This window comes from Cladophialophora yegresii, assembly GCF_000585515.1.
Source record: "Cladophialophora yegresii CBS 114405 chromosome Unknown aczIN-supercont1.4, whole genome shotgun sequence".
Classification (NCBI taxonomy): domain Eukaryota; kingdom Fungi; phylum Ascomycota; class Eurotiomycetes; order Chaetothyriales; family Herpotrichiellaceae; genus Cladophialophora; species Cladophialophora yegresii.
Window position 1 is genome coordinate 141014 of NW_006913048.1, and position 22857 is coordinate 163870.

Below are 22857 nucleotides of genomic sequence, written 5' to 3' on the forward strand. Positions count from 1 at the left end.
GGAAAACTGTGGTATGGCCACCCCCACAATCCATTCCCTCCATGGTGACATCGGGCACATAAGAGGGTGAGCACGCCCGCCTGGTCTCTGGAAGGAAACCAGCAATCCGAATACAACGTGAGCTGGTCAAAATGCCAGACAAAATCTTAGACGACATTTCGCACCGCCGATACAATCCGCTGCGTGGAAGCTGGATCCTTGTATCTCCTCATCGAACCAAGAGACCATGGCAAGGACAGCAAGAAAGCCCCGGTGTCATTGACCTGCCTGAATACGATGCCAAATGCTACCTCTGCCCAGGCAACACAAGGGCCTCAGGCGATGTCAATCCCAAGTACGACAACACCTTCGTTTTCGTCAACGACTATAGCGCCGTCAAGGAATCGCAGGACGACTATACGTCTCCAGCTGAACCCGGTAGCCTGCCAGGCCTGCTGTTGCAAGCCGAACCGGTCAAGGGTAAATGCTATGTCTTGACCTTCAGTGCTGCCCACAACATTACGCTAGCAGACATGGCTCCTGGCGAGATCCTGCCGATTATCAAGACGTGGACGGAAATTTATACTGCACATCTATCTCCCAAGTCACCACTAGTAGGACTGGCAAAACCCACCCATCTGCCTCCATCGAACCCTCATGCAGATGTAGGACGACCTCATGAACAGTACCGATGGATGCAGATATTCGAAAATAAGGGTGCCGCCATGGGCTGCTCGAACCCTCATCCACACGGCCAGATATGGACCACCACGTCAATGCCGGAAGAGCCTCGAACAGAACTGGAGCAGTTAAGGAAGTACCATCGCCAACAAGGTGGGGGCCATATGCTGGTCGACTATGCCCGACTAGAGCGAGAGAAGGACGAGAGGGTGGTCTTTCAGAACGAGACGTTTTTGGTCATCTGTCCCTGGTGGGCGACCTGGCCATTCGAAACCATGATTCTGCCAGTCAAGCACATCCGCTCTCTAGTCGACTTGAGCGACCAAGAGCAAAAGGACTTGGCCGACGCGATTGCAGAAACAACAAGGAGATATGACAACCTCTTTGAGACAAGCTTCCCATACAGCATGGGGATTCACCAGGCGCCGCTCGATGGAACCCAGGAGGAATTCGAATGCTCAAGCCTTCACCTACATTTCTATCCCCCGCTACTGAGAAGTGCCACCGTGAGGAAATTCTTGGTCGGTTTTGAGATGCTTGGCGAGCCTCAAAGAGACATCACGCCTGAACAAGCCGCCCTTCGCTTGCGAGATTGTGGCGGACAGCTGTACAGGAAGAAGCTCACCGAATCCGATGGACAACAGGTCCAGAATCCGCCTGCGCCTGACAAGCCAACTGTCGGACCGGGCTCGTGATATGATGTTACTTGTCTCATCTGACATAGAACCCGTACTGTGCAATGCTCCAGCCGGTCCCGATCAATGCCACAGTGACTGGAGCCAGCCATGGTCCTGATGGTCGAGTCGTCCTATAGACAAATGCTTCCAGACCGAAGTGGACGAGACCAACGATATTGGTCAGGGTCTGCAGTTGGTACCATGCCGGCTCATTGATGTGGTATGCCGCAAACAGTCTTACTATTCCAACTGCCACCGTCCAGGTGCCAAAAGTTCTCGAGGAGAGAGGCGTAGCTGGCGAGGTGACTGCTGGATTGGCTTTGTCCTTGGGCTGGCTCAACAGTGAGGTTCCAGGGTAAAGACGTTGAGTGTAGGACATAGTGAAGTAGCATTGGATGGCATTGCCGATGGCGGTGGCGCCCACCTGAAGACCAGAGTTAGACAAGCGCTTTGGAAATACTCAAGGCAGAGCAACTCACGAACAAAATGTAGAGTGGGAGGTATCCCTCGGATTGGGGCAGAAGCGACGACATGATCGGTGTTGACAGGATATGTTCAACACAGGCGCTTTGCACGCTCAATTGGCCAAAGTAGAATCAGAAGATATTCAGTTGTTTGGTCAGCTTCAATCAAACCGTTACTGCAGGACGGGAGTCACCCAGGAGTTGACGTTTTGTTTGTTGATGCGGAGGATTTTTGTAAACTCTTATCCCCAACCCCTTTCCCACCTCGTCCCCTACAACTTCAAAAACCGATCTGGAATTCAAAGCTGTCTGAACAAGTCAGAGATCGGTGGTAGAGTCTAGCGACAACCAGTATGAATTCTACAATCGACTTTGGGGCTCTGGGCCGGCAGAGTTTACTTTCGACTTTACTCATTGGGGTTGGCGCACTCACGCTTGCGTCTGTCGTGTTTACGATCGCGAGAGTGCTGCTAAGCACTTTCATCTTGCCTGGAAGATCCGTAAGCTCAGACTATGGGAACCCCAAAAGTAAATGTGCTAAACTGCGCTCAATAGCTTTCCTCCTTTGGCCCTAAGGGCTCGTGGGCAGTCATAACAGGCGCATCAGATGGCATCGGAAAAGAATATGCTCTCCAGTTGGCCAAGAAGGGCTTCAATTTGGTCCTGGTATCTCGAACCGCATCGAAGCTCGAATCCTTGTCCTCGCAGATCAAGACCTCTTCCCCCAGTGTCTCGGTGGAAACACTAGCCATGGACTTCTCACAGAATCTTGACAAGGACTACGCTGCGCTGGGCTCGCTACTACGGGAAAAGAAGGTGGCTATCCTGATCAACAACGTGGGCCAAAGTCACAGCATTCCCGTTGCATTCGCCGAGACGCCCTTGTCCGAGATGACGAACATAATCAACATCAACTGCTTGGGAACGTTACGGGCGACTCAGACGGTGCTCCCAAGCATGTTACCACAGAAGAAGGGTTTGATATTGACAATGGGATCATTTGGTGGATTGACGCCCACACCGCTACTAGCGACATACTCTGGATCCAAAGCATTCTTGCAGCATTGGTCCAATGCCATTGCTTCCGAGCTGGCGCCGAGTGGAATCGAAGTGTTCTTCGTCCACTCGTATCTGGTCACCTCCTCCATGTCAAAGATCCGCCGAGCAAACTGGCAAGTCCCGACAGAGAAGGCATTTGTGAAGTCCACACTTGCGAAAATCGGGCGAAGAGGAGGCAGTGTCGGATACCCGTACAGTGGTAGTCCCTACTGGAGCCATGCCCTGGTTGCAGCGCTCGTTACTGGCGTGGTGGGACCGATGAACAGTCTGCTGCTTGGCTACAACAGGAGTATGCACGTGGCGATCCGGAGAAGAGCCTTGAGAAAGGCAGAGCGAGACGCGCAGAAGAGCAAATAGGCACCATACCACGCTGGCGGTGGAGCTATGTATAATAAGGCGTTAGATTCTTGTACCTGAAGTCAACTAGCCCGCAGCTGCTGTTGTCTTGTCAATCAGACTATCAAGCGACATACAAATGTCCTGGAAAAAGGCCTGGCTCTGACTTTTCATTCACAGCCTTGCGAACTGTGGAGATGCAACGTGCAGGAAGCGCGAGTTTCGCCCCGCGCCGCAGTTGGCTTCTTCTCTTTCACTTTAGTACACACTCGGCCCTGCGTTATCCACTATTATGTTGGGCATGAAAGGCTGATGCGCGGTGTGCTCAGGCCATAGATTACCATGCTGACCGCAGCTCTTTTGGCAAAGGGACCACGACTCTATGGCGACCCGAGTTGACCTGGCGCTACGGCAGGCTATCCTGCTGAACGATATTGCGTTGGTCGAGCGGATCCTAAGGAACAATCCGACGTATCTGCACAACCCGGACTACGCTGACAAGAGTAATACCTCGTTGCATTTAGCTTCTCAACATGGTTTAGAAGAGATCGCCGTAGGTACGAATGTCGAAGAGGCGTCGTGGCACGAGGCTGATGTTCCGCTCAGGAATTCCTGATATCGCTCGGTCATGATTGTACTCGACCAGTTGAAGACTGGATCTATAGCAACACGCATGACAATCTCGGAATCTCGATCAACACAGATGGAAGGACGCCCCTTCATCTGGCTGCTGCTCATTCACGAGCCGAACTGGTCGCACTGCTTTGTAGGGAGTTTCCGCAGACGGTAACCCGAAGAGACCGGAAAGGCCAGACTCCCCTTCACCTCGCTTCGTCCTCACAGGTCACGCCCAAGCCAAACTTGCGGAAAGTGGTCAGCAATGGTTCTAGAAGAACGGCAGCCCAGTCGCCGGAAGACAATACCACGATCGAGACACTACTAGCCAACGGAGCGGATGTGAACGCGAAAGACGAACAGGGAAACACACCCCTCCACAATGCCACTGCCTGGGGGAATCTGAAGGCTGTACGGGCCTTGATCCAGGCGGGCGCTGATCCCATGAGTAAGAACAAAGCCGGGTGGACGCCGCAGTTTTACAGCATTACCGTCCAGGCGGAGGTTTACTACCGCAATCTGGTCGCGGAGTGGGAGAAGAGGCGTGCAGAGGACAAGATCCGGGCGGACGAAAGAAGAGGGAGAGGAGGCGGTGCGGTCAGGTTGGTTCCCCGGGACGACCAAAGTGATGGTGACCTCGAAGCAGGCAGGACGTCGAGGGCAGAAACCAGCCGAGAACGAAGCTCGACGAGAAGTTCAGCGAGTCAGAGTGATGCAGGCTTGGGCATTAGTGTTGGCGGTTACGCGGACGCTTGGAAATGATTTTAGACGGTAGAGCGTACACGGAATCGATATTTTCTCGCCATGCCTGTCATGAAGCATGGGGTGAACGAGGCAAAGAGCTGCTGTTCACAGTGGGGACCGTACAGTACACAGTACATAGCTGACAACATGTGCTTGTGTCCCCGCCCCGTGGATGATCGATCGATAACGACACGACCCGGACCCTCAGACCCGCCCCAAACGCCCGCCACCACCGCCGAAGCCTCCCTCAGCGATACTCCGTATCTTTCGCGTTCTTTCTATTGCCCTGCTCTTACCTCCGACGCTCGCTCTCCGGCCGTCATTGTCCTTCCTTTCTGCCTGTTTCCTGTTCGCGGTCCCAGCTTTCCTTTGCCGCCAAATTCTACTGCTCGCTGACCGTCGCTTTGTAACCTCCGAACCAAGTTCCGTACTGCCTGCGCCTCTGGCTCCTACTCCTGCCTAAGGTATTGATTCTCATACTGATCGACGTTGAGATAGCCCAGTCCTACTCCTCCCAGCGTCGCTACCTCACAGCCAGACTGTGATGGCAAGCCCTGCCCATTGCTTCTACTGCTTTGAAGTCCTAGCCGCCAGCTTTGAACGCCGCGACCCGCCCACCCTTGAGAAAGTGCTCGATTTGTACGAGAGTTACAAAGCAGCCACTGCATCATCAGAGGATGTGGATGGAGTAGACGAACAAGCAGATAACACGCTAGCCGGTGAGGGAGAGGACGCACATGACGACGAAGATGAAGACGACGAGGAGCCAAGTGAAGAAGACATCCAACGCCTCGAGCGTCGCAATCCCGGCAACAAGGCTGGACTTCACATACCCAGTATCTCGCGCTTACAGGCTTCAAGCTCATCTTCAAGGTCCTCTTCAGCATCTTCTCCTTCAGTCCTCTCTGCCGGCTCGTCCAATTCTCGACTCGCCACCTCATCCAGCGCCACATCCATCAGCCCTGCTACGCGCTCATCTTACGCCTCGCGGCTCTCCGTTACCGAATCCTTCCCACTCTTCGTGACGTGGAACACCCATTCTCGATCCGGCAACAAGTCCCTGCGAGGCTGTATAGGCACCTTCGAGGCTCTTCCGCTTGCCTCGGGCCTGACTACTTATGCACTTACATCCGCCTTCGACGACACACGATTCTCACCTATCCCAGCAGCGCTCTTACCCGCGCTCTCCTGTTCTCTGACATTACTGGCCGATTTCGAGCCCTGCAAAAATGCCATGGACTGGACCCTTGGCGTCCATGGTCTGCGCATTAGCTTCAACTACCGCAACCGACGGCACGGGGCTACGTATTTGCCGGACGTAGCAGTCGAGCAGGGTTGGACTAAAGAAGAGACTCTCGAGAGTTTGATGAAAAAGGCTGGCTGGGATGGAGGTTATGCTGGGGGAAGCGGTGTTGCACGAAGGCTTCTACGAGGCTCAACCCGGGGAGGTGGCAGTACAAGCGAGCAGCAGCCTCAACCTCTAAAGCCATGGGAAGAGGTTCAGGACTTCAAAGCCATCAGATACACCGGGCTGAAAGCCAGTGCGACGTATGCGGAATGGCAGGAGTGGCGCGATTGGGTCGAGGAGAATGATGTGATATGAAGTGGTTAAATGAGCCTGGAACGGATCCTGTACGAATTCAACTGGATGCGACGTTGGCATGAAAGACCGCCAAGGACTCGCATCATAGAGAGCGGTGTTTTTACGGCTGTCCAGCCACCCGATAGCAGGTGCCGGCTCAGAGAGAGAACCTGGGACTTTACGGGGGGCTACATAGGACAGAGGCATTATCACGTCCCAACTCCCCGGTCCGCAATGCTCCGGCCCTTATCACAAGCACTGACGGGATGACGCTGGCCACTCGTGCATGAGGAAGAGTAGGATCAAGCTGAGCAGAGCGAGCGGAGACTTCGGCCAATTGTGGTGACCCGAATAACTTGGACGTATTCGGGTGTGGACGAGTGGCGGGATCATTTGCGTCGAGAAGTCATCATCACTTGCTGCACGCAGTACTATGTATACCAACCAGGCACGCCTCAACTGCTCATCTATTGGGGTTCGCCAGTGCCAATCACCTACCAATGAGAAGACCAGGAAGAGCTTGAGCTTACATAATGCTTGCATGGTGAATCGTGCTCGCGTGGAATCTCCAATTCGCAGTCAAAAAAGTCAACTGCGCGGCATTTCGAAGCCTTTCATACTTGGACATTCCCCCGACCTGTGCTGGCGCACGCTGCTCAGGTCTTGTAATTTCTTTTCGCAAGACCTACGCTGTACAACTCGATGGCACCTTGACGGGCACCTCTCCCCTATGTCATTTGCAGCCATGGGTGGCCGAGGACGCATACCTCGCCAGTCGACGGCGATTTTAAACCCAGCGCTCAGTGTACCATCAACAGCTTCCTCGCGATTGACGCTGCCTGCACCGGTCTGTTCACGGTGCTTGACGAGATCACAGAATCGATCCTTGCACCTCCGGTCGAAGCGTCACTTCTCAACATCAAAAGACCAGCAATCATGGGCTGCCGCAGTCCAAAAGATCCAGGATACTGTTGCGGATGTCCTTCCCTCGACTGCTCGCCCGGCCACGGGCCACATCACCGTCGACCCTCTCAAGATAGTCGCGAAGGAGTTGAAGTTTCTTAGCAAGAACATCCGGCAGCTGCTCGGCTCAGGACACCCGATCCTCGACACGGTCGCGAAATACTACACACAGAGCGAGGGAAAGCATGTTCGGCCACTCTTGGTGCTGTTGATGTCAAGAGCCACTGCTTTTGCGGCGAAGCAACCCCGGCCCAGATACGATGTACAACATACCATCTCGAGGAGTGCTATCGACACACCCATAACCTCTCCGTCCGTACTGTTCGACAAGAATCCGGACCAAGCACATCTCAATGCTACCCCAGCTCTGTCGCCGTTAATGGACAACCCAACCGGGGGAGAATACGCCTTCCCGAACGACCCTTCGATTCTCCCGTCGCAGAGGCGACTGGCAGAGATAACCGAACTCATCCACACGGCCTCTCTCCTGCACGACGATGTAATAGACCACTCTACCACCCGCCGCTCGGCACCCTCGGCCAACACCACCTTTGGAAACAAGATGGCTGTTTTAGCAGGCGACTTTATGCTCGGTCGCGCCTCTGTTGCGCTCGCTCGGTTACGCGATCCCGAAGTCACCGAACTACTAGCAACTGTGATTGCAAACTTGGTGGAAGGAGAGTTCATGCAATTGAAAAACACCGCAAGTGACGAGAAGAATCCCAGCTGGAGCGAACAGACCATTTCGTATTATCTGCAGAAGACATATCTGAAGTCAGCCAGCTTGATCAGCAAGAGTTGTCGTGCAGCAGCACTGTTGGGTCAATGCGCCCCGAACGTCGTCGAGGCAGCGTACCAGTATGGCAAGAATCTGGGGCTGGCGTTCCAGCTCGTGGATGATATGTTGGACTACACCATTAGTGGCACCGAGCTCGGGAAGCCGGCGGGTGCAGATCTGGAACTTGGCTTGGCGACTGCGCCCTTGTTATTCGCCTGGAGGGATAGGCCCGAGTTGGGCGTTTTGGTAGGGAGGAAATTCGCCGAGGAAGGCGATGTACAGAAGGTGAGTTACTGATCGTCTGATGAGCGGAGCGGAAGTCAAGGCTGACTGTTGTCACAGGCACGAGATATTGTCTCACAAAGCGACGGGCTTGAGCAAACGCGTGCTCTCGCGCAAGAATATGCCGACAAGGCTATTTCGTCCATCAGTTCCTTCCCAGCTGGCGAGGCCAAAGAAGGCCTGGAGGAGATGTGTGTGAAGGTTATGAAGCGTCGGAAATGACATCCCCATCAGCCCACCACTCCTTGTACAATATATCAATGGACAATGTGAACATTGTACAGATTTCCATCCGCAAAGAATGTTTCGTTGCTAGCAGCAATGGACCCGGACTTACGAAGCAGGGGCCAAAAGCATATTCTGTCTGGCCTGTGACTTAGTGAGCCATGGATCGATATCTGGTTTGCTGTATTTGGCGGACACCGTGACTGTAATCGGTATAAGTACATGGCTGCTCCTGATCGAATTACCCCGTGATTGAACCATTTCGGCCCGCGATCGACAGAACACGCAGGCACCGAAGTCTTGGACACACCGGGTCTTTTTGGGCCAGTATTGGTAAATTTCCGCCCATGGCGGGAGATTCGACAGTCAAGCCTGAGCCGATCTGGCGGCATGGGACAAGGAAAAGGCTTCTCTGACTTCTCCACGCTTTCAGGCGCCCCGGACTGTGTACTGTGTACGGAGTATGCAAAAGGAATCCCGCCCGTGTCTCCACACGAATGGCCAGGACGCATGGTAGACAGACACTTCTGTGCCAGTTTTGTACAGCACCTGCGGGAGATCTCTGGGCCTTGACCTTGACGTAGTACTGTACGTGCAGTTGCATTAGGTCCTTGTAAGGCTGACTACCTGGGTAGGGACCTACAGGATGTATTCATACCCACCGAGTCCAGCAATGCAAGCTCTTGCATAGTGTCTCCACACTCATACAGAGGAGTCAAGGATAGATCTCAAGCTCTCGCACTCGCCCTCTCTCGCTCGCTTGCTCTTGCCTCCTGACAATATGTTGTTTGGCTCAGGCCTGGAATCAGCAAATTGTGCTGTGTATTGGACGCCAACTGTCTAGCAGAATGCAGTGAGGAGAAACCACAGTGCCAAAGATGCCTCAAGCTTGGGGTGCCCTGTCCGGGGTACAAGATCCTCAAGGCACGCATCTTCGAGCTTCGACCGAGCACGAGTTCGCCGTTCGAGTCCGAGGTCGACAAGTCGAGCCACGACTATTTCGTCCACGTGGGCCATAAGATCCTGGCGGCCTACCAGTTGAACTCGATGTTGTTCTGGTCTCGACTGGCACCGCAGCTGGGCGAGCACCACGCTGCGGTCCGGCACGGCTTGACTGCCCTGGGCGCTCTACAGGCGCCGGTGCATACTGTAGCATTTCGCCGGGAAAACAAAATGCAATCGACGCCACAACCCGAAATCACACCCCTTGCCATGCTGCACGTGCAGAAGTCGATGCACATGATCCGGACGGCTGACCCGTCCAGCTTGCCTGTCGAGGTGTTTCTGGCGTGTTGTTTGCTCTTCACGGCCATGCAGTTCTGGACCGAGAAGACCTCGTCGGCAACCACGCACGTTCTGGCGGCGAACCGCATCATGCGGGAGAATTTGGTCCCAGGGACTTCTGCACGGGCACCTGGTTCGACCATGTCCGTTGAATTTGCCGCCGTCTATATCCCGCTGCTGAACGAGATGATCAACCAGCATTGTGCCTTCTCCGACGACTACCCCCCTCCCGAGTCTGGTATCCTCGCGGATCACCAATTGGATTTTGACGTACAGCAGATAGACACCGTTTCTGACAAGGCCGGCCTTGTCGATGCGATTGACCGGCTTTTGACGTGTATTTTGCGCGCCACCAGCGAGACCCTGATACCACAACCCTTGAAGAACAAGATCGCCCTTGCGCTGAAGACCTTGGAGGGTAGGCTACAGGAACTGTGCAGGGCAGGGCTCTTGAAGCATGACAGCTACGACTGGACGCACCTCTATCTCCTTCTACAGGTGGCGCGGGTGATGTTCCTTACCCTGAGCCGCCAGGACGAAGTTGGCTTCGACGGCTTCCACGCCGAGTTCGCGCAGATCCTCGCGCATTGTAGGAGGATGCTCGAGTCGAACGCCGCTGCACCCGTGGAAAAGACTCTGAGCGCACACCTGGGTTGGGTGTGCTACCGCCGCTGTTCTTCGTCGCTACGAGGTGTCGGGTACCAGGTCTCCGTCACGAGGCTTTGAAGCTTCTGCACGGCGCCAATGTCAGTGAACGGCAATGGACAAGCTGCATCGCATCCACGATCGCGCGGTTCGTCGTGCATACAGAGGAAAATGTACTCGACGTGCTTCCAAGGAAACATGGAACGGCGGCAGCAGTGGCTAACAGGATCAGACTGCACGACGTCAAGGTATCGAACCGGTCGCTCGAAGCAACTGTTACTTACGACGTTTTCTCGCCGGGGACAATCGAAGGCGGATGCGGCGGTCAGCATGCCACTGTTGCAACCTGCTCCACCACTCGCCACAAGTCGAAGATAGCCTATCCTTCCCACCCGACCATGCAGATCGATGGTGCGACGTGTCCGCTCCAGCGCAAGGTGCTGCGCGCGTGTGGATATTCGAGCATCATCCTGTCCAGGCCGGGCGTGGAGTGTCACTGTCTGCCCACGGATTGTTTGGAGGGGCGCTCAAAGTAGAGCTCGGCGGTTGAGGGTGGAGATATCATCTTGGATAGAGGAATAGAAGTTCATGGGGCATTGACGCCGTATCTGGGTGCTGCGAAGGGCGTTACGTATCTCTAAATCACTAATTCCTCACATTGGTAGTACCGGGTCATCCAGTCCGGAACAATCAAGTACATAGGTAGTAATTATGAGAGTAAGTGCTCCGTACGGAGTGGGAAACCTGAAAAGCACGTAATGAAGGCGTCGATGCTGGCGATGCCAAACACTGCCGACGCAGAATCATTTATCCGACATTCCCCCAAATATCTTTACACCCATTCGCTGATCGGCGAGCTTACTCCGTAGTTCCCCAGGCACGGAGTGTCACTCTCACGCTTGCTGTATGTTGTACCCTGTTGTACCCTGTTGTACCCTGTTGTACCCTGTACTGTAACAACCAGCACCGCCAAACGCCTTGTCGACGTCGATAGCAGGGCGCAAGGACTTGACTTGGCAGATCATGCGGGACACAGCCCCACCTGTACCTGTACGCAGCTAGGGAACAATTCATCAGGACGTTGTCGGAAAACAACCTCTTCAACAGTCAGACCACCGCGTTGTTGGACCTGCTACTGTAAGCGGGAACGCCGGGACAGGGACAGGGCGACACAGATACAATGGCTTCGGGACCTCTCACTTATGTGACCATGGTGGTAAGTTGGACTGCACGCATCACTTTACGTCGTAGGGAGTCCATCCTGTGATTCTATACAAAGCGTGGCATGGCAGGGCATGGCTACTTCGGTCGCTGGTTGGTTGTGGAGAAATGATCATCCTCATCCCCGGACATACATGCCCGGAAAAGTGTGAGAGATGGCTGTGTGCCCGTGCAGGATATTGGGGACTTTGCATTAGGATCTTTGCGGACGCTAAGGAACTGATTGTGATCGGCCCAACCCCTCGTGTTGTGCGAGAAGGCATCCTTACGGTATTTTGTGTTGATGTTGACCGCGTGTGTCGTCGTCTAGGTCTTCTCGCCCGAGAAATTCCAGGGGAACCCGCTCGCCTTGGTTTCCGTGCACGGCAACGTCCTCTCGCAGAGGCGCAAGGCCCAGCTGGCGCGAGAGTTCAAGTACTCCGAGACGGTATTCCTGCACGACGCGCCGGGGCCGGGCCAGCCGCGATTGCTCGAGATCTTCACCGAGACGGGGGAGGAGCTGCCCTTTGCGGGACACCCGGTATGTCTCTTTGTGCCCCGCGCGCGTGCAACGGTCGGCTTACTGACGAGATCACCACCACCAGATCATTGGCACGGCACATTACGTGAGAGAAACCTTAGACCTTCAGAATTGACCAGAAGCCCTGACCACACTGACTCGGCGGTTTCCAGATCTTCACCTATCTCGAGAAGATAAACTACGACGTGGCGACGCGCGACACCCAGAAACAGACCACCACGTTGCTCACAAAGGCAGGGCGCATCCCCATCTTCTTCAATCCGTACCGCCAGGTCGCTGCGTGCGTGGTGCCCACCAGTTTTCATGTCCACGCGAAGAGGGTGGACATTGAGAAGATCATCAGCACGCAGCCGCACGTTCAGATTGTGCCGACCATCGACAAGGAACGAGGCCGTACTTTCCCGCTGGTCAGCATCGTCAAGGGCATGACCTTTGTGCTGGTCGACTTGACGGACAACCCGGAGATTTTCGGTGCACTGCAAGCCGGGAAATCACCGGAAGCGGAACTGGACGCCGACTGGGCCCCGAGTTTCGTCGGATGCATGTATTACCGAGTGCTTGCGAAGAGTGAAGTGCCTGGGGAGCCTGCGATCCATAATGTTCAAGCGAGGATGATCAGTCATGGGATCGAGGATCCGGGGACGGGCAGTGCGTGTTCCGCATTGAGTTGCTACCTGGCCTTGCAGAGCCAGGGTCAGGAGGCTGCGTCGGAGCAAAAAGCAAATCCTGCTGAGGGCTCGACCGAGCCAGCTGCAGCGTCTGAGGAAGGGAAGCCTCCTGCTGCTAATGCAGACCTGGTCAAGAAGACGGAAGACCTCAAAGTAGGAGACGCAAAGATCGAGAGGAAAGTATTTGGTATTCAGCAAGGCGCCGAGATGGGCAGACTTTGCACCATTGCTGTCGAGGTCGACGTCAAGACCGATGCGGACGGGGAGAAGAGCATTGCAAATGTCATCTTGTCGGGCAGAGCGAATATGATGCTCAAAGGAGAGGTCTTGGGGTTCTGATTCTTCAGCTGTGTGCTCTGGGGACGTAACTGAGGCGTAGAAGGAAGGTGAAAAGCGTTCGTGCCTACGAGAATCTAGATCTGGATTCTCTGGTCCACGAGGAGCGGGTATGTCAGATACCGGGGGCAACAAACAAGCATCTCTTACACGGATGTTCGAATGCCGTTATGTGGAGACAACGGCGATGGCTGATCTGGTCAGCGTAGAAACGTTGACGAACAAGCTTTTCTGGTCGCTGAGGTCACCTGCAACGTGAAACGAGTCGCGCGTGGTCAAGACCTTAAGCGAAGAGGCTGGGTGTTGGTCGTAAGCCATGTAGTACCTGTACCTACAGGCCGTGAGGGCACAACTTAAAGCGCTAGGGTGTATTCCTCCGCGTCGTGCTACGTCGGCCGTGATACGGGAGCATAGGTAATTACATAGTAGCTGAGGTCCAGACGCATCGAAATCTTTACGAACCGCACCAGAAGGGTAAGTATACGAACGCTCCGGGTGGATTCGAATCACCCAGAGCTTCATGTTGGCCAAGTCCGGAGACAAACGGAGTCGGTGATCGCGGCAACCAAAGCTTGAACAGAAGCTTGGTCGTCGAGTCCAGGTCTTCTATCGTGCAGTGGAGCGAAGATCGCGACCTCAGGAGGTACTCATACAACTAGTCGTACGAAGTAGAATATGGTCCCACGCACGGGGTAGCCAGGCGGGCCAGGGTAATAAAGCACGGTGCGTGTGTTTGGAGTTATTTATGGCAGAAGCACGGCATGGATAACCGAGTGCAAACGTGGGAATCCGTATACTTGTAGGCGTGGCAGATGGCGGCATCGGCTGGAGCGGCAGCTGCGTGGAGATCTGGCATGGCGGACGAGGACGTTCAAAGGACATTGCAGGGTGAAGTGAGGATGAGGTGAGGATGCAGTGGTTGGTGGTGAGGAAGAGACGCGAAAGGGACAATGACGTCGACAGGAGAAGCCAGGAGACGGGGAAGGAGAGTCCAGAGGGGATGCACTACTTGGAGCTAAACGCGGCTGCTAGCGGTCTAACGAGCGATTCTGACCGCATCTGGCTAGCTCTGCTGATTGAGCGAGGCTTGACAGCGCGTCCAAACCAATTGGCTGACTTAGCCGGGGTGTTCGCGCCAGCCGCCCGTTTCAGACTCGCCTGTTGCTCCTGTGATTCTCCGACACGATTCGAAACCCTCACAGCTTCACGTTGCGACCCCTCGCCCTCATCTTTGCTCGATCCTGTCTCGATTCCAAGCAGGCTAACTGTGTTTCCAAAACATGGGCAATGCTTGATCCGCCTCACGACCGCGCTGCGGCGTTAGGCTCGACCAACCTGTAACCTTCGAACCAGGTTCGACGCATTCCAGGGCCCGAGCCACCAGCACACCAAGTGAGCCTTTTTTGTGTCATCCTCCACCTTGGAAACATTTGCGGCCTCAGAAGAGATCACCGTGGGCCACACACCCAGCGGCCGCCTTGACGTTGCCGGCCCGGACGGGCCTGACACCTTTGCCAAGCAGAATGCATAAGAGGTCGTTTCTTCCGTCGCATCCCAAAGCTTCCTCTCTTCATCGGCAGTGCCTGACATTCCTTTCGCATTGATTGTGTTGAGGCATTCGAAAGTTTTCTTCCATACACTCCTTTTCTGGTTCAGACCGCGTTGACCGCGAAGTCTCTCGTTCGTTCGAATTGCTCTCTTCATTCCGCACCCCAATTCCACTTCAAAAAGACCCTTTCTCTTTGCTTCGACAGAACCTACTTTGACACAATGAAGACATCTCAGCTTTTGACTCTGGCGGTTGCGACGTTTGGGCTTACGACAGGAGCGGTGGCTCAACGAAACCGTGGGGGAAACGACCAAGGCGCAGCAGCAACGACGACCGCAGACGCCGCTGCCGCTTCCGCAGCCGGAAACGGAGGCGCGAACAATGGGAACAACAATGCAGGCGGCAACACAGGCGCCAATGCCGGCGGAAATACAGGAGCCAACGCAGGCGGGAATGACGGAGGCAATGACGGCAATGGAGGCGGTAATGGCGGTCTAACCCTGCTGGATTCGAATGTCCAGGCTGCCAGCAACTTCGTTGGCAACCCCAACGCGGAGCAAGCGAACTCCGAGACGTATGTGGCAAAGACCTTGGTGTGGTGCTGATCGATATAGCTGACGCGCCAGCAGTGACCCCGAAAACTTCATCAACTTCTGCACCGGCAAGACGCTGACGAATGGAACGCAAGTCACCGGTGGCTCTTGCAACGGAGTCGTCATGGGTGATATCCCCTCTAACAACAACATGATCTCGTCAATCGTCCTCTTCCCGGGCCCTGGGGAGGATATAGCAGCCAACCAAGATTTCAACATCCAAGTGCAGCTCACCAACCTGGTCGCTGGGTCCTTTACTGACCCTCTCACCACCTACTATGCCGCTCCTCAGCAACTGCAAGGTGGCAATGTCGTTGGTCACTGCCACGTCACTGTTCAGGATCTCGGCAACGATCTGGCCCCGACACAGCCTCCCGACGCGAAGACCTTTGCTTTCTTCAAGGGTATCAACGACGATGGAAACGGCCAAGGTCTCCTCCAGGCTACAGTGACAGGTGGTCTCCCTGCTGGCTTCTACCGTATCTGCACCATGAACTCTGCTTCCAACCATCAGCCTGTGCTCATGCCCGTAAGTGGCGGAATTTGACGCTTCACGGCTGAATTTGAGACTAACATATGCTAGGTTGCTCAACGTGGTGCTCAAGATGACTGCCAGAAATTCACTGTCGGTCAAGGCAACGGCAATGCTGGTGGCAACGCCGGCGGTAATGCCGGCGGTAATGCTGGCGGTAACGCTGGTGGCAATGCTGGTGGCAATGCCGGTGCCGGTGGTAACACTGGTGGCAACACCGGCAACACTGGCAACACTGGCGGTACTCGGGGCAACGCTGGCGGCGCCGCTGACACTTCCTCCACTTCCGCCGCAGCTGCAGCAACCACGACGGCCGCCAGCGGTGCCGGTGGCGGCAACAACGGCGCCGGAGCCGGAGCTGCTACGACTTCTGCTGCCGCGGCCGCAGCCACAGACACAACCGCTGCAGACGGCTCAACGACCGGTGGACGCTTTGGTGGCCGGGGCGGCCGAGGCCGCTTCGGTCGTGGACGAGGACGCTTTGCTGCTCGCGACTACGTTGCCTGATCTTCCCAAGGTCTTGTGACGACTACGGCCAAATGATGGAACGGGGATCACAAAAGGCAGGTGTCCCCAACGACTACAGCAATATCTCTTTTATTTTCTTTCTACGCGATAGACGTGTATAACCAGAACCCGGCTTTCTGCTTTTGCGGGACGAGAGCCTTTTCGGAAATGGCGGAAAGATTGGTGGAAAGCCAGCAGCAAAAGCCTCCAGCAGGGCCAACAGGAGGATACTGATTTGGAGGCGGGCGTGCGGGATCAGACCAGATCACCGAAAAGCATGTGCATGTGCATAGTGACCAAGACAGCTGAATGAGAGACTCAATATCTGAACCAGAAACGCAAAGGACTTCAGGCTCCTGTCGCAGCATAGCCCTGGCTTGACTTTGTGCTACTAAAGCGAATTACTGGCAAAGGACGTTGCCGAGACCGAGGAGTCGGTCCTTAAAACATCCTCAAAACACCCTCAAAACACGGGCCGCGTATCAGCCTTTTCGCCACTTCGGATCAGCTCTCTCCTGTCCGCTTTGACCATCGTCGAGTCTGGACCGTCGACATGACCATCGGTGGGTGCTGCTCGGATATCCAGTAGGATCTGATGAGCAATTGTTTCGGATGGTATTGGTGAAGATCTGGCGATTGCAAGTGCAAATCCTCCTTTGTACTCCGTAGTACGGAGTACCTCGTAGCTACGTAGTAGTTAATTGCCCCATGCCCAGAACGAGCACTCGGCAGGGATACGAGCTGTGGCAGGGCAGAAAACGGCCCTCTCTCCAAAATGGAGATGAATAAATGACCAGTACGAAAGCAATGATTTCGGCCTCTTTGTAGGGAACCCCATACGCAGTGCTTCGTACGGAGTACTCCGTACATAGTCACGCTTTCTCCAGGTACCGGGATCTTCTCCATGTCGACCTCCCACTCAGTCAGTATACAGTATGCAGACGTCAAAATTGTTGCTATGCCTGTCTGTGCCTGCCCACTTCAATGCACTGGTGCCAGTGGTTTGTCGGATTCTTCCCCATGGCAATCCGTACGATTCTCCCATCCAGCAAGGAAGCTCAACCATGGTGGTGATTTATCAGCGTCGACACCTCAATGGATGGTTCATTTTGTAAACATCTCCGTGTGCGTGTCTGGGCATGCTCATGATGCCGCGAAACCCCCAGGCACCCAACAGGCAGAAATGGGGAATATGCAGGGATCAGGGACGCCAAATCAGCTGATGGCGCGTTTAAATCGGTGCGAGGTAGGAGAGCCTGCGTTCGGCGAGACGAATACGAGGTCGTCCAACCTTAACCTTTTACCTTCCTACTGCGATTTGAATCAGCTCTTAGAAATGACATGGTTTCGGGCAAGGTAAGGTGAGGTGAGGCAAGTAGGGTTCTCGTTCTCGCTCTCGCTCCCGTATTGAGGATGACTCGAATACGTCGGCGCGGGACAATTAATTGGCCTTGTCGGGTCCTAAGCCTTGAGGTCTTGAGGAAGATGAGATGAGAGCCTGGCAGATATAAAGAGGGAGATGATAGATGGGAATGACGCGAGAAGCTGTTCTTTTTCATCTCCTCATCGGGCAGTACAGTCTTTGGTCGAGAGCAAGACACCATTCAAAGGTACACTGAGCTGGACGGCCTGAGCACAAGGCATATCAACGCGCAACAGTATATCCATACCACCTGCCTCACACCCGCGGTATCGAGACCAGGAAAATGGCCACCTTAAAGGTATTTGAGCGATCACTCTTGTCAGATCTGCTTTCCATGTTCCAGAGTTGTGAGAGGCGATGACCCTTGTTCTCATCCCCTTCCCACTGACCCCCGTCACTGTACCGCTCATCCGATATGGTATGTCCCAGATCGTCTCCCCCGCCGAATACCTCCCCCTGCGACTCTCGCTCCTCGAAGCCGAAAAGGAAAACACCCGCGCGCGCGACGAACTGGCGCGCCAACGCCGCGCCCTCCCCGTCGTCGAAGTCACCACGCCGTACACCTTCACCGACGCCACAGGGCGCAAACTGACGCTGGCGGACCTCTTCGACGGGCGCGCCCAACTGATCATCTACCACTTCATGTTCGACCCGGACTGGGACGCCGGCTGCGCGAGCTGTTCCCTGCTAGGCGACTCGGTTCCGGACCTGCGCCACCTGCACGGCCACTCGACGACGTTTGTGGCCGTGAGCCGCGCGCCCATTGACAAGATCAACGCGTACAGGGCGCGCATGGGCTGGACGTCCTCCTTCCCCTGGGTGAGTTCCTTTGGGAGCAGCTTCAACCACGACTTTGGAGCCACGCAGGACGAGGCCGTCGCGCCGGTCAAGTACAATTTCAAGACAAAGGAGGAGCTGGAGGCCCGTGGGATGGGGTACTTTGCGCGTGGCGAACAGCCCGGCCATTCGGTGTTCATCCGCGGCGGGGCCTCTGGCGTGGGTGTGGGAGACCAGGGTAAGGTCTATCATAGTTATAGCACCTACGCGAGGGGTGGCGAGCCCATCATCAATACGCTGACTTGGTTGGATATGACGCCCCTGGGGAGACAGGATGGCGTGAGTGACGTGGAGGGGTTGGGGTTCAAGCGGCATGATGAGTACACGGCGGAGGATCTCAAGGGGTTGTCGGCGCAGAAGGTCGGCGCGTGATTTGGAGCAGAAGAGTGTAAGCAGACAGGGAGGGTCGCGGGCATGTGGGGGGAGCCAGCCGAGCATGGGCTCACACCGCAAAAATGAGTCAAGAAAGGGCCCCAGGTCTGGTGGAATGCAAGGCGATGCAATGCAAATGCAATGTTTTCATTGAGCGTCATACTCCCGTGTTTGCGATCTCGTTAGGGCTCGAGAGATGCCATGCTGGTGGGTTGGTCCAGTCCATCAGATGTCGAGTACGTCAAGTCTTCAAACCCTCACCATCAGAACAACTCTTAGTGCATTTGGCACTCGTTATGCGTGCACGAGCACGACATCCCCTGCGCGTTGCACGACTCATTCGACACTTTTGCCAGTTGATATCGCTTCAGTTCCGTGGTCTTGCCGTGCGCAGTTGCAGCCGCGTGTGGAACATGATATGCATGCTCCTCTTCGCGGGTTCCGGTCAAAGAAGAAGCTACCTCCCCCTCTTCTCCACCGCCGCGTTGTCCGATCTCGGTCCCCTCGACCAGTTCCGGCACGGGCGGAATCATGTCCTGCCGCCCAACGGGAGCCAACCAGCCGCACTTCATCATGACGATTTCACGAAGTCGGGCATGTGTCTTGAACTGATTCACCACCTGCGGGACCTGTCCGTTCTCATTGAGAACTTCGCCCCCACTCGTTGAACAGGACAATGGGCGTGCTATCGACTGTGCCGAGTAGTGCGTCCTCGTTTGGTGGCTGCAAAAGCACAATAACATACCCGTAAAAGCGGACCAGCAAGAGGGAGAGAGGCATTGCATTGATATTGCAGAAGGCGGACAGCCAGGCGCCATGCTGTCCCCTAACCCTGCTGCGACACAATCACAGTGAATACCGGAAGCCCTTGTTATCAAGCTCGGTAACATCGTGCATACCGCGCTCAATGGCTTCCTTCTCCTCGTCCAGATCGACCACACCAGATGCGGCCGCCTCGCGGTCCCGCTTTTTGTTCACAAGGTACATATAAATGTACAAAACAATGATCGACACCAGTTTGATGATATAGCCGACCAGCATCGCGACATAGGCCGAGTGATATGCCGGAGCGTCGCTCGATTTGAAGGTCTGGGGCCCGATGATGTTGCCGACGCAGTAGCCCGTGAACAGTATCGCCGCTGTGAGTTGCTTCTTTGTATACCCTGCAATGTTCGAGCTGATCATGGTCAGACTCATGCTGAATCCGAGACCCTGGAAATAGCAAAGCCAGAGACCGACTAGTCGGCCCCATTTGTTGCTGTTAGGCAAACCGACAAGTAGCGATGCTCCAATGATGCAGATCGTGTTGGCGACGATCATTGTTGGGCAACGGAGATTCGGCCACCTCGAGCAGATGATGCCCCCACCCAGGAGGGCGAGAAATTGAACTCCTCCACCTGGGATCTGTAGATACTGGGTACCAAGTGTGTCGACGTTGAAAGACTTGATGACGAGCGACGTAAATTGGGTGATGGCAGAATTGGGGACCTGTGCACCCACCGCCATGACGAAGAGAATCCACGTCTTCGGATCTGTGACGGTTTGGATCACTTGGTAACGCTTGAAATGGCTGTTTTTGATTCCCTGCCGGTTGGCCGAGACTCTTTTCGCAGCGATGACCTTTTCGGCATCATTGAGAAATTTGGCAGTAGATGGCTGATCTGGGAGGAAAACGAGGGCAAGTATGCCTAGAGCAATGCTGATACTGCCGAAGATGATGAAGACATACATCCAGCGTGGCAAGCCCGTGGTGATATGGCCGACGGCATATCCGATCAGGCTTGATGTGGCATTAGCACTTTAACGACTTGCTCAATTTTTGTGCCAGACTTACCCTCCAAACATGGTTGCGACACCATTCGTGCAGTAGTATGCCTCCAGTCGCAAAGGTTGTTCTAAGGTCGTGTACCAGATGCTCATTATGAGGATAAACCCCGGATTCACTACTGCCTCGAAAGACCCCAGCAGAAACCGGTTGACGGCAATTCCCGCAAAACTGGTGCAAGCCGGCGTGGTGATCAAGATGATGCCCCATGAGATTGTCGTTATCCCAATCACTTTTCCAACCCTGAGTCGTTGCAGGAGATAGCCGGCAGGGTACTGCGCCCATAAATAACCTGGAGAGTTAGTGGGTGACTGTGCGCGAGGGGACCATATGCACGCGCATACCAAAGTAGAAGATTGATCCGAGCCAGGAGTAGTCTTGGCCGTGCAGATTCGTGCCGTCCTGCAGCCCATAAACGCTGGCATAGTTGATGCCGTTCTTGTCGAGATATTGCATCAAATAGATCAGGAAGAGGATAGGCACGATCCGGAAATCTAGCTTGCGGAGAACTCTTTTGGACTCCACGGGGTCCATCTCCTGATCATCGCTACGCTTGTATAGATGGTAGTCATCGTCGAGGTCTGAAGAATGGTAGGGCGTACTTGCGCCTGAGACTGGACTACCTTGAACGGCAGTGATCTTGTCCGACTCGATCGAAGCTTCGTTGGCAGCCATCTTGTTTTCTGCTTGGCTCTGGCTTAAATGGAAGTCCAGCTTTCGAATACGAGGCTGCTGCCATCTTATATGTATTCGGAACTACCTCCTTGGCCGTATTTGCTCCGATGGTCCTGGAACCAGCTGTACAAAAGCCGTGTTGACACCGATCAATCACTCCACGTGGGCAGGTCTCGACGGGAAAACGCAACGGCGTGGTCGCATCTCCACAAACCGTCCCAGACGCGATATATCTTGGCGTATTTCAAGCGTTGTCGTTGGAGTAAGTGGTGATGATACCATCGTGATATCCGATCACGACATACGCTATCGCCCAATTAGGCAAAGAATCGACTGCCAGGATTGTCCTCGACCCTACAACCCCATCAGCAGTACTCCGTACGACCTACGCCTTATGCATGGAAGCAGAGGCGTTTTCCGCATCGGCATGGGGAAAGGCAGATGATAACGGCTTCGCGGGGTGCCAGCCTGTCGAGTTAGGAAGGTAAGTAGGTGCAGCTCAGAGCAACCCGTCTGCAGATTTCCTGACCAAGGTTGAATAGCTTGCGGATGACACCCCCAGGCCGTCTCTTTTCATCCGTGCTGCTCCTTTTGCCCTCTCAGAACTGGGGTTCGCGGTCGCAGGTGAAATTGAAGTCGCTTTTCGCATGCTACAGGCTTGGCCAATAGTCACCCACTATTCAAGTGTTTCCATTACCCTGCGCTATAAGGCCGTCGACCTGCTTCCACCTCCAGACACTCCATTCACAGAGACATTCATCATCCCAGTCGTGGACATCGTCATCTTGCTCTTGACCATCCTGGATCGCTTCGAGTCCACCTGCTTCCAAGAGGCTCCATAACTCTCGAAGTAGATCGAGGTAGGCTACGCGTAGGGGATATGTCAAGATGACACGGGAAGTCGGACCTGGAGCGAGCCAACGCAAGATGGTTCTAGCTAGCAACTCGGGGTGTTCTTCGGAATATATCGTGTCAGCTGCGAGGATTATACGAGCTTGGTGCTTGTCGGCTTCGTAACGGGTGCCATCCTGGAGAATCAGCGAGTCTGGCTGACTCCAGTCGAGCGAACCGCACCGAACAAACCCGTTCACTGTCGCCGCGTTCAGATTGACATTTCCTGCTAGTCCGGAAACGAAAGCAGGCAAGTCGGTGAGAATTACTGGCACTTTCCAAAGGGCTGCTGCTGCCAGACCAACTAGTCCGGTGCCGGCTCCGAGTTCCAGCACAGGGACGGGAGTAGGAGAAGAAAAATCGACAGGAAGTTTGTGAAGCAGTCCTGCAAGAACGAAAGAGGATGTCCAGGTCTGGAGACTCAAACCCTGGGCCCGTAGAGCTGGCTCCCCAATGGTGAAGGTGAGGTTGGCGTCTCCTCCGCCTCGAATAGAGAAACTTCGAGCCATTCAACAATCAAAACGGCCACGCTCATTGAAGAACTACTGCAATGACTTGAAAAGAAGGTGACTTCATGCTCAAGTTTGGCTTAAA

At 54.7% G+C, this 22857-nt stretch overlaps 12 protein-coding genes across 12 annotated transcripts; 8 read left to right on the forward strand and 4 right to left on the reverse strand.

Moving 5' to 3' along the window:
* Positions 1-131: 131 nt before the first annotated feature.
* A1O7_05359 (galactose-1-phosphate uridylyltransferase) lies at positions 132-1355 on the forward strand (the record flags this gene model as incomplete). Its single annotated transcript, XM_007759369.1, has 1 exon — positions 132-1355. One exon carries the CDS (start codon positions 132-134, stop codon positions 1353-1355), a length of 1224 nt encoding a protein of 407 aa, XP_007757559.1.
* Positions 1356-1371: 16 nt separating this feature from the next.
* A1O7_05360 (uncharacterized protein) lies at positions 1372-1870 on the reverse strand (the record flags this gene model as incomplete). Its single annotated transcript, XM_007759370.1, has 2 exons — positions 1372-1761; positions 1817-1870. 2 exons carry the CDS (start codon positions 1868-1870, stop codon positions 1372-1374), a joined length of 444 nt encoding a protein of 147 aa, XP_007757560.1.
* Positions 1871-2154: 284 nt separating this feature from the next.
* On the forward strand, positions 2155-3217 carry A1O7_05361 (beta-keto reductase; the record flags this gene model as incomplete). Its single annotated transcript, XM_007759371.1, has 2 exons — positions 2155-2301; positions 2357-3217. The coding sequence occupies 2 exons, from the start codon at positions 2155-2157 to the stop codon at positions 3215-3217; spliced, it is 1008 nt and encodes a 335-aa protein (XP_007757561.1).
* Positions 3218-3578: 361 nt separating this feature from the next.
* On the forward strand, positions 3579-4573 carry A1O7_05362 (uncharacterized protein; the record flags this gene model as incomplete). The annotated part of the gene is made up of 2 exons (XM_007759372.1): positions 3579-3749; positions 3803-4573. 2 exons carry the CDS (start codon positions 3579-3581, stop codon positions 4571-4573), a joined length of 942 nt encoding a protein of 313 aa, XP_007757562.1.
* A 526-nt stretch (positions 4574-5099) lies between these two features.
* On the forward strand, positions 5100-6158 carry A1O7_05363 (uncharacterized protein; the record flags this gene model as incomplete). The annotated part of the gene is made up of 1 exon (XM_007759373.1): positions 5100-6158. One exon carries the CDS (start codon positions 5100-5102, stop codon positions 6156-6158), a length of 1059 nt encoding a protein of 352 aa, XP_007757563.1.
* A 724-nt stretch (positions 6159-6882) lies between these two features.
* On the forward strand, positions 6883-10395 carry A1O7_05364 (26S proteasome regulatory subunit N3; the record flags this gene model as incomplete). Its single annotated transcript, XM_007759374.1, has 3 exons — positions 6883-8163; positions 8221-8371; positions 9233-10395. 3 exons carry the CDS (start codon positions 6883-6885, stop codon positions 10393-10395), a joined length of 2595 nt encoding a protein of 864 aa, XP_007757564.1.
* Positions 10396-11494: 1099 nt separating this feature from the next.
* A1O7_05365 (uncharacterized protein) lies at positions 11495-13062 on the forward strand (the record flags this gene model as incomplete). The annotated part of the gene is made up of 5 exons (XM_007759375.1): positions 11495-11530; positions 11566-11805; positions 11846-12055; positions 12120-12140; positions 12208-13062. The coding sequence occupies 5 exons, from the start codon at positions 11495-11497 to the stop codon at positions 13060-13062; spliced, it is 1362 nt and encodes a 453-aa protein (XP_007757565.1).
* A 1767-nt stretch (positions 13063-14829) lies between these two features.
* Positions 14830-16240, forward strand: A1O7_05366 (uncharacterized protein; the record flags this gene model as incomplete). The annotated part of the gene is made up of 3 exons (XM_007759376.1): positions 14830-15182; positions 15238-15730; positions 15785-16240. 3 exons carry the CDS (start codon positions 14830-14832, stop codon positions 16238-16240), a joined length of 1302 nt encoding a protein of 433 aa, XP_007757566.1.
* A 1843-nt stretch (positions 16241-18083) lies between these two features.
* A1O7_05367 (uncharacterized protein) lies at positions 18084-18872 on the forward strand (the record flags this gene model as incomplete). The annotated part of the gene is made up of 1 exon (XM_007759377.1): positions 18084-18872. One exon carries the CDS (start codon positions 18084-18086, stop codon positions 18870-18872), a length of 789 nt encoding a protein of 262 aa, XP_007757567.1.
* A 275-nt stretch (positions 18873-19147) lies between these two features.
* On the reverse strand, positions 19148-19592 carry A1O7_05368 (uncharacterized protein; the record flags this gene model as incomplete). Its single annotated transcript, XM_007759378.1, has 1 exon — positions 19148-19592. Exon 1 carries the CDS (start codon positions 19445-19447, stop codon positions 19148-19150), a length of 300 nt encoding a protein of 99 aa, XP_007757568.1. The 5' UTR covers positions 19448-19592.
* Positions 19593-19718: 126 nt separating this feature from the next.
* On the reverse strand, positions 19719-21372 carry A1O7_05369 (uncharacterized protein; the record flags this gene model as incomplete). Its single annotated transcript, XM_007759379.1, has 3 exons — positions 19719-20652; positions 20707-20989; positions 21042-21372. 3 exons carry the CDS (start codon positions 21370-21372, stop codon positions 19719-19721), a joined length of 1548 nt encoding a protein of 515 aa, XP_007757569.1.
* Positions 21373-22052: 680 nt separating this feature from the next.
* Positions 22053-22772, reverse strand: A1O7_05370 (uncharacterized protein; the record flags this gene model as incomplete). Its single annotated transcript, XM_007759380.1, has 1 exon — positions 22053-22772. The coding sequence occupies one exon, from the start codon at positions 22770-22772 to the stop codon at positions 22053-22055; it is 720 nt and encodes a 239-aa protein (XP_007757570.1).
* Positions 22773-22857: the final 85 nt, after the last annotated feature.